We start from the raw sequence: 9,842 nt of genomic DNA, 5'->3' as shown, positions 1-9,842 counted from the left end.
TTGGGCTCTTTTCAGCAGCTCCAGCGGCTTCTACTGCATAAAAGCCGGAGCCCAAACAAAGGGGCAATTTTTGGCGCAGCTCCACACCCGGCTGCTTCGGAGTGCTCCAGCCAAAAATAAACTGGTTTCCACTGTAGCTATACATTGTTTCCACAAGAAACGAAAATATGCTTCCAAAGAAAAGGGAATCTGCTTCCATGAAACCAAAGTATAAATACAATCAGAACACTTTACGACAAAATATGATACACAATTCAGGCCTAATATATCTGCAGGGAAGCCTGGGTATTGTCTTGGGCTACACCGTGAAACTTGCTTCGATCTACATTTTGTGGATGTTATAGTGAATGTTATACAAATATTTTGCTTCCACGGTGAAACTTGCTTCCATCTACAGTGAATTGGCTTCCATGGCAAATCAAACTTGTTGTGATTTAATCAGATTTTCTTAACAAGACTAAAAGAAATTTGTACTTATGTGATGGTATGCTTACTTCAAATTATCAAAATGTTGCTTCCATCAACTAGATAATTGTCTTTAACCAAATAAGCCATTCCAGTAGAAATGAACCATAATCATGAGTATACGGCTTCAAACACATCAAGAATGTGTTTCCTGGAACTACAAATGTGCCCTGTTTGCTTAAAAATGCACAAAATTAATCATCCATAGTTCCATGGACGTACATGCTGAAACAAACTGGTAACTCCTGCTAGCTTGCTACTTGCTACTGTATGGAGTGTGACAACGTAGACATCAAGTTATTTCATTTGTCGTAGCTCCTCAAGGCGCACAATATTTTGGTGCACAAGCAGCACATCGGTATTGCTTCCATCAGCTTGAAGGAAGTCATCCATCAGTGGTGCTTCAAACATCAGTAAATTTTCCTTCGGGGTGGTGCATCCAACACTGTCCAGATCAACAATGAATTGCTTGATACAAATCATCATTTCAACTGAAGCATTATAACCAAGGTATGCTTGGTGAACTAGTGTTGAAGAACAATATGGCTGACGCATATAATTTGGCATTTTGACGCAATAATAAAGTAGGTAGGATGGAAGCATACAATTACATAAATTAGCTTGGCAATCATGTCATCTTAATTTTATTACGAATGGAAGCATAGTTTTACAAACGACGACAAAGGTAGCACCAGAGGAGAGATATAGAACAAAAGTTATATATGCAAGCAAACATCAACAGTTGAATATATATCTATGCATCACTATTAGATTGAAAATGCTAATTACACAAATTGAAGGGGGCATCGAAAAAAGAGAAATCACATAGGTGATGAAAAATATTTGTTCATTAATAAATAAATATCTCCACAAACTAGAAACAAATATACTAAATCAAGAAGCATGGTTATAATTCTATCTGTTCGTGAGAAGCATGGGACAAGCACCTACGCAACATGGATTCTAAGTAACTAGATCGGAATCGCGCCTTGGCGCAAGGGTGCCGGTCGCAACGTTTTGGTTAAACAGGTAATGGCAAGTTAGTAGAAATCCAGGTTTAGCATATGCAATAATACATGATAACACAGGTATAGAAAGTAAATTAGAGAACCAACACTGGAACTACAACATAATATACAATAACCATGGATTAGTAAATCCATCCGAAGGACCTGTCTCATAGCGATGAGCACACATAATTTACAATAAGGAAAGGGTGGTGTGCTACTACACTGATTCACAACGCCTCTATAGAGGCATCACATCCACCTATGATAATATTACTCGATAAACGAAAAGAACTTCATCTTCTTATGCGGTCAAAACATCGGTCGCATTCACAGCTCAAGCTCAGATAAGCAATTACTACTGTTGTCCTCATGGTCAGATGGATAGTAGCCAGGAAACTCATCATATTCGGTGCAGTCAGGCTCCTCATAACAAAGGCCATTGCTTGGCTCAACGTACTGTTCAAGCGATTAAACAAATTATTCAAGGTTGCCAAATGGGAATTAGAACAATTGCTTGCAATGGATCATCAAGTTAATTCAGTTATTCATGAGTGGAACCATAATGGTAGCAATGCCGAAATATTATTCATCCTGATCATCATCCTATTTGTTACTCCCTCCGTCCCATAATATAAGAACGTTTTTCAAGCTAACATAGTTTGGAAAATGTTCTCATACTATGGGACAGAGGGAATAGAAATTAACCTAATCAAAGCAAAGAGTGGAGGAAGCTAAAACTGTAATCTAAACAGAACTACTATGCAAGTTAATACCAGTCGATGAATCGGGTTGCTGGCAGTTGCAAGGCTGGCCAGACTGGGTGTCATGCTCAACACAAGGTCTCCTCCCGAAGAATGTAATGACCAGATGTAATCAACCTGACATAAAAAGCCAAAAAGGGTGATAGTAAACATTGTTGTCGCCTTTGCCATACCCACACAATCAGTGCTAAATCATAACTGCAATCAGACCACATCCTATCTATTTCGAAGTTGTAATGTAAACAGAGGTTGCAGGAAACAAAACCTAGGAGTAAAAATGAATGATACATGATCAAGATTACAACATGTTCATACAGAAAGCAACACATCTGACAAATCTAAAGACCGGTGGTAATAATTAGGGCAAGTCATTTCAAAGAAAGGGACAGAAAAACAAGTAGCACACTACAGGGCAGCTGGACAGTTCAGTAGTGTAAGCAAGGCATACAAAAGACTATACAAAAGGGAAGTGACAAAATCAGATAGCAGCCTTGATAAGTACACAAAATGAGAATTAGTGATGTAGCTCATCATGGCAAGTGATACTGCTGGAAGCATAGTTCCAACCACCGATAAGCAGTGTTTTGCCAATGGAAATAAACACCAAGGAAACAACAAACATTTGTTTACCAAGATGGCTAACAGAAATACTCAAATGCGTGCATTTCTCCGGTAGAAAAGCACAGTGACAGTCATTGTGCTATGCGGGTACATCCTTCTCCGATAAATAGCTCTAGGAATTCCAACATGATCCAACATAATATCAAGAATCATTCTGCTAAAAATGCTCACGATAGTCTGGTCCACCTGAGTGTTTGGAAATGGTATAGAGAAAACATAAATATGTGATTGATAAATGAGCAGCAAAGGAACATACATGCGCAGGACAACATAAAGATGCAAAAATAACATTATTGGAAACAATTAACAAAAGAAGCAATCGACGGTCAGTCTTAAGGTATGAGCTACAAATTTTTTATTTTGAGCAAAACCGGTCAATGAACACACATTTTTTTTATGTATGGCCAGTGTAAGAATACATAGACTACACTGGTGAGTCTATGGTTACTCAACCAAGCATGCACCGAGTCTTTTGCTCTGTACGCTGATAAGAATAACTATGTGAATAAGGTAGACCCGATATTTCACTATCCATGTATATATGATGTGTCGAGGCACCACACAGAGCCAAAGCGTTATTTTTGTTTACGAAACCATAACTGTATGGCCAACGATTACTCATAACACACTGAGAAAATGATAAAATAAAATAAAAAGACATTAACCAAGGAACTAAGTATTTTTTTCCCTTTTCCTATCTTTAATAAAAACGGAAGAACTCGTGCCATGCTCGTCAATAAAATAAAATAAAATAAAAGGCATACATTCACATATTTATGTACGGACTATGTGTACACAAGGAGTTAACTGACATCCATTAGATTAGCTTGCACGACCAAGGTTCAGTAGCACAGCAGTGGAATTTTTGTCTCCAAAGCACTGTGTACAGTTCGGAAAGGATGATCGCTTGGTACACCTCATAAGGGTGAACAACCATCTGTCAGACACCTGCAACTAACAAGACTGAAACCCTGAAAATGGTATATAACAATGCTGACCATCCCAATAAACAGAAAAGCTAGTATATCACACCTAACCCGTCCCCTAAGCTGGCACCAGATTGATCTACCCATTCAAGAGGACCAATTAAGCAATCCACACTAACTATCAACAACACAAAAGCATGCCACAGCGTCCCATCTCAGTTACCACCACACGCACCAATATGAATATGAGACTGATCCAACACTCCCCTTCCTTAGAACCTACCTAGACCATGTAACATGCCACTACTATGCACCTAATTCATTATCTTCGAAGTCCCATAGAAATTTGCGGTTCTATCATATTTCTTAGTTCAAGCCCCTGAGATAAGCATATTCGACATATTGTCACATCCTACACTCGTGTAACCAACATGTATATCTACAGATGTTTTCCATTTGCCACATCCTATTATGGTAAATGTCCTAAAGCTGAACATATTTGAAGCCTGTACATCCATTTGCCTGATCAATTTTCATGCGAATACCTAATCATGATCTTAAAATTATTATAGTTCAGTTTGATTATAATTTATATACCTAAGTCAGCCAACTATGCAAGGGAAACAACGAACAGTTCAGAACTTCAGGTAGTGCTTACTGTATAATCGATATAGCGTTGTTTCTATCTGATCCAACGGCCCAGAGCAATCTTGAGCGAGATCCGACGACTCACATTGCATCAAAAAACAAAAGAAACACGCTCCAGGCCTTCGTATCAATATAGAGAAGCTGAGCCTTGGTGTATCAATTACGAACGTGTGTTCTGCTACATCTAAAATAGAAGGATCAATATGGTCATGTACTTGGAATTCTAAAGACAAATTTATCAAGTATCTGCTGCTAATAACAAAAATTATAACAGGATTTAATGAAATGTCAGTAGGCTCTTAGGATCAGGGGAGCAGTCTTCGCCATCTAAAAGTGACTCTTGTTTGTAATTACACAAAAATGGAGTTTCCCTTGTTTTTCTACATACACAAAAAATGGAGTTTGCTAATGCAATCACATGTAGCAGAGTTATTCAATCAATTGACAGGAGGGAATGACATATGCACTAAGCACCACAAAGTCGTGTAACAAAAAACAGAGGAAAAAACTAAAGGAAGAGGCAAAGATGGCCTTACCTTCACGGGAGAGGTAGACGTGCCTTTGCCGGGAGAGGAGCAGGGTAGCGGTCATCGCCCTCGGCGCGCTCGTCTCTTGGTTCGCCAATGCTATGTCTTTCCCAGCTTCAATTGCTGCAACTGTAGGCTGTCAAACAGAAAGAAAATAATGGATATTTCAGTTGGCCTTCATAGTAGCTTCAGCAAGCACAACATAAACAGATTTGGCTACATATATTTTTTTCTCAATTCATCCATCCAAAGTAGAGGAGAGAAAATTTAAAAATAGCATGATAATGTTGGGTTCTCCGGAAATGCGAAGACAAGATACTAAGCAGAGTCTGAAAGTAGCACCACTGAGGCATGATGGGCCTACTGATATGCAGTTTCATAAAGGAGCCATGGACCAAGGCTCAAACTGTCAAGGATGGGATGTTGGTTGCACCACTACGACACTATCGATTAGGTTGTCACATTCCGACTTTTCTTAACACCTTAAAAACTATCAAAAATAAAAGATGAAGGAAACAAAATGCAATACAGAAAAACATAAATTACCTTTAGTCCTGCACACCCTACTATGCCCGTAACGACTGTAACTGCATCCGGGTGTCGAGCGACCTATTATTGAAGAGTTGACTATTAGTGAAAATTTCAGTATAAAGCATTGATTCCTTTTGCATATAGGATCAGAAGAAATTCCTTCTTACCTCTATGACACCTTGCTCCCCAGGAATAATTTCTGGCATCACTTCACAATCAGCTAACGCTTCCTTTAGCTCGTTAAGTAATGACTCGTTTCTTACAGCCACCAGTTTTGGTTTGAACGTTTCTTACAAGCACATATTGTAGAAAGAATATGCAACTACTGTTGAATAAAAACAAACTAAAACTATTATTGTTTCCAAATCTATTAGTTTGGAAATCAATTGCATCGTGGGTCCTGTAAACAGAGAAGCAAATGTGAAATTTAGATGTGGTTCAAAATATTTGTGGTCCCACCCATAGTCAAAAAAAGATATTTTGGGACTAACATACATGTGGCTAATGCACGAATATCATTCATGTTGGGCTAACAATATTCTGAAATCAAAATCCGCACACCATTTATCACATGTCCTGATTTATAAGGCTGAATTAAAGAGATAACAGATATTACTAATGGGGTCATTAATTACTATAATTGTCATTTGCCCAAAAAACAGCTGAAAATATCCTATATGCCACTGGGTGTCGTGTCATGTAAAATAAAATTCAAACAAAAATATATAACACTAACTTAGGAAAAAGCACTTTGTCCTCCCTTTCTTTCTGTGCCCGTCAACCAATCAAATGATGGCAAAAAGTGAAACCAAACAGAAGGAAAGGAGAGGGGTCACTCTGTTCCCAGCGAATTTGTCCATATGCACAAATATAAATCATGCCCACTAATTTGTCCATATGCACACATATAAAACAAACTGAGGAGTTATGAGCAGGGAGTTAACAAAAGACTACCAATCACTCTAGCAGATGGAGCCATCCCACTGTATCCTCTCAGACCGTGACACCTCTCGGAGCTAGTCAAAGACAAATCTCCAGAGGTTGAAGACAAACCTTTCTAGGAGAAATTGACCACCGCAACAACTATCCTTGCAACCAACCGCGAGCAGCAACCTAAATAACAATAGATCAAGCCGCAAGTCAGCCTTGGAGAGAGAGAGAGAGAGCGTGTGTGTGTGTGTGAGGGAGGGATAGAAAAGGAGAGGAACCTGTGGGGCCGTCGCCACCGACGCGCCGACGAGGGACGTGCCGCTCCTGGCCGGCCCTCCAGACCGACGTCTCGGAGGAATCGACCCCCCAAGGGGCGAATCCACTGGCCACGGGAGATTAGGTGAGGGGATTGGGAGAGGGTGGGGGCCGGCAGGGATGGGGAGAGGGTGGGGGCCGCCAGGGATGGGGAGAGGGCGGGGGCGCGGTGGTGGTGGTGGTGGTGGACGACGACGACGCCGGCGGCCGGCTCGGAGGAATCGAACCCCAAAGGGGCTCCCCACTGGCCACGGGAGAGAAGGTCAGGGCCGGCGGGGATGGGGAGGGGGTGGGGGCGCGGTGGCGGTGGTGGTGGATGACGGCGACGATGACGGGGAAGTGGACGGCGGGTGTCCGGCGGGCGAAGGAGATGGCGGCGGCGTGGGGGGCTGCTAGGGTTAGGGTTCGGGGGAGGAGGCGCAGAGGAGGAGGGGGAGGGACGAGCGAGTGCGGGAGGAGGCGACGGCTAGGTCTACGTCACAGGAGCGGCCGGCCCTTTTATACCCCCACCACGCGAAATGACCAAAATGCCCTGGTGGGGGCATGGTATTTACATTCTGTTGCCATTACTATTCATTCCAGCAGTGTTTCTTCCAGATCCGACGGCCCAGATCCTCCCACCTCTCGATCCAACGGCCCAAAACCCATCAAGCATCGCGATCCGACGGCCCACGATCGCTGAACTCTAAGGAGCCTTGTAGGAACATCCTTCTCTTATCTCTTGATGATCTTTATAGGTGAATGGAAGCATTATTTGTTCAAGGATATGTCAAGGATGACATATCAAGATCATAGATAGAAAGTGCCAAGATGGCAAATATTCAGTCACAAGTTACTCACAAACCAGAATGTGAAGGCTTGAAGCATATGTATCTATGAAGCTCCAAGGAAGCATGGCAAAGGATTGATATTCCACCTGTACACAACAAAGCACCTACAACAGATTCAAAGATATAATACCACATGGGAGCATGGACTGTTTCAATAATTATATATAACTAAGAGAAGCAAAATAAAATAAAATAAAATAAAGTAGCAGCAAACAAGGAAGCTTGGATCAGAAACTATACACGCACATGAAGTGTGATGCCGGAAGCTCCATTTGCATGATGTATGGCAATAAGATATGTAACATAGAAAATGAGCCATATGCGGGAGCTCAGTTGGAAGCATAGTAAGATCAATGAAAATTGAGGCAAACTAGTATTGTGGCCGACAACAGGATGGATGTTTTGTCACCAGCATACAAATTGATTGGATTCTTAAACTATGGAAGCAATTTGTATAGATTTCAGTAGCATCTGTCAATTTAGACATTGCATAACAAAGAAGCATGAACATGACACTTTGGGAGCAGAACTAGTCTTGGATGGAAGCATGAAAAATAAAAATTGTAAAGCAAAGTAATATTACCGCCAAAGATTGTCATGCATATTATTCTGATGTGCGTACCAAATAATAGATGATATAGCGACCAATTATACGTCGGATAGATCCATGATAAAACAGAAGAATCAAGATTAGAGGACTTGATACCTAGGTCAGATGAGTGCATGAAGCGAGCATGGGAGGGGCGAATCTTGCAACATTCTCGCGTGGTTTCTTTGTTCCTCAACCGAGACGATGCTCCACCTTGGTGGACCAGAGGTCTTGAGGCCCTAACCTAGTGGAGATGACCGGGACTGTGAGGCAATTAGGTGCTCGCTCGTGTGAATCGTGGATAATGTCGGGCGCGGCTAAAGAACGTACTGGCACGGTGAATCTCACGACCACTGTGGGGATGACTGGTTCATGGCGGAGAGATCCATGGTGGCGAGGGGAGGGGAGAGCTCGGGGCTGGAGAGAAATCAGAAGGGCGAGATGGATCGAGGGACGGATGGGTTTGGGGCATGTGAGTTAATGCGGGGAGGGATTATAGGTGAGATATGGGAAGAAAATCAATTGGGTTTGGAAACACATCTACGGATTTTTTAGAAGCAACGTCAGCCATGAGATAAAAAAACATCGACGTCTCACGACCAGTCTGGTGAATGCCTTCTAGCAGGCGTGTGATAGAAAGTGTTTCCCTTTCTTCTTCTAGTACTCCATCCAATGTTGGGAAAGCCGAGAAGCACTCTGACGACGAACGCTGGACGGAGGTAGAAGACGATGAACAAATCACACTTCCGGCGACGAACGCCCCGGCCGACGAACAACCTGTATGTTGGCATCTATTCATCTCAACTCCCTCGAACACACATACACTGAGGTACACACGCACACACACAACACAACCTCGGAAGAACTCTCACATCGACCGGACGCATATCACGGGCCTGCTGTCTACTACACAACCTTCTTCTTCTAAACGTTGTTGGGCCTCCAAGTGCAGAGGTTTGTAAGACAGTAGCAAATTTCCCTTAAATGAATGACCTAAAGTTTATCAATCCGTGGGAGGCATAGGATGAAGATGGTCTCTCTCAAGCAACCCTGCAACCAAATAAAAAAGAGTCTCTTGTGTCCCCAACACACCCAATACAATGGTAAATTGTATAGGTGCACTAGTTCGGCGATGAGATGGTGATACGAGTGCAATAAGGATGGTAGACATAGGTTTTTGTAATCTGAAAATATAAAAACAGCAAGGTAACTAATGATAAAAGTGAGCACAAACGGTATTGCAATGATAGGAAATAAGGCCTAGGGTTCATACTTTCACTAGTGCAAGTTCTCTCAATAATAATAGCATAACTGGATCATATAACTATCCCTCAACATGCAACAAAGAGTCACTCCAAAGTCACTAATAGCGGAGAACAAACGAAGAGATTATTGTAGGGTACGAAACCACCTCAAAGTTATCCTTTCTGATCGATCTATTCAAGAGTCCATAGTAAAATAACACGAAACTATTCTTTCCGTTCGATCTATCATAGAGTTCGTACTAGAATAACACCTTAAGATACAAATCAACCAAAACCCTAATGTCACCTAGATACTCTAATGTCACCTCAAGTATCCGTGGGTATGATTATACGATATGCATCACACAATCTCATATTCATCTATTCAACTAACACAAAGAACTTCAAAGAGTGCTCCAAAGTTTCTATCAGAGATTCAAGACAA

General features: G+C 41.7%; 1 protein-coding gene across 9 annotated transcripts; it reads right to left on the bottom strand.

Moving 5' to 3' along the window:
• Positions 1–1,582: 1,582 nt before the first annotated feature.
• Positions 1,583–8,778, bottom strand: LOC125528909 (1-deoxy-D-xylulose 5-phosphate reductoisomerase, chloroplastic-like). Of its 9 annotated transcripts, none has more exons than XM_087528700.1 (11): positions 8,271–8,778; positions 7,575–7,668; positions 6,698–7,463; positions 6,444–6,602; positions 5,657–5,889; positions 5,505–5,567; positions 4,968–5,094; positions 4,442–4,615; positions 2,867–3,043; positions 2,249–2,353; positions 1,583–1,931 (listed from the first exon to the last, which is right to left on the bottom strand). In XM_087528700.1, the coding sequence occupies exons 5-9, from the start codon at positions 5,693–5,695 to the stop codon at positions 3,015–3,017; spliced, it is 432 nt and encodes a 143-aa protein (XP_087384826.1). In that variant the 5' UTR covers positions 5,696–5,889; positions 6,444–6,602; positions 6,698–7,463; positions 7,575–7,668; positions 8,271–8,778; the 3' UTR covers positions 1,583–1,931; positions 2,249–2,353; positions 2,867–3,014. The 9 variants fall into 9 exon arrangements, with proteins under 9 accessions (XP_087384826.1, XP_087384827.1, XP_087384831.1 ...); XM_087528701.1 differs by having other exon boundaries at positions 7,575–7,650; XM_087528705.1 differs by having other exon boundaries at positions 6,698–7,668; positions 8,271–8,416; positions 8,484–8,778.
• Between the last annotated feature and the right edge of the window lie 1,064 nt (positions 8,779–9,842).

Source organism: Triticum urartu, chromosome 6A (assembly GCF_056163025.1).
Source record: "Triticum urartu cultivar PI428250 chromosome 6A, HENAU_Tu73, whole genome shotgun sequence".
NCBI classification, from domain to species: Eukaryota; Viridiplantae; Streptophyta; class Magnoliopsida; order Poales; family Poaceae; genus Triticum; species Triticum urartu.
Note: the sequence above shows the minus strand (reverse complement) of the source record. Positions and strands in the feature narration are given on the sequence as shown.

Excerpts from the sequence above, each read along its gene's own strand:
- LOC125528909 (XM_087528699.1), bottom strand. The coding sequence starts at position 5,695 with ATGCCAGAAATTATTCCTGGGGAGCAAGGTGTCATAGAG. Across the intron at positions 4,616-4,967 it reads CGTCTACCTCTCCCGTGAAG|ATGTAGCAGAACACACGTTC; the intron begins GTAAGGCCATCT and ends CTTCTATTTTAG. Across the intron at positions 3,044-4,441 it reads AACGCTATATCGATTATACA|GTGGACCAGACTATCGTGAG; the intron begins GTAAGCACTACC and ends CCAAACACTCAG.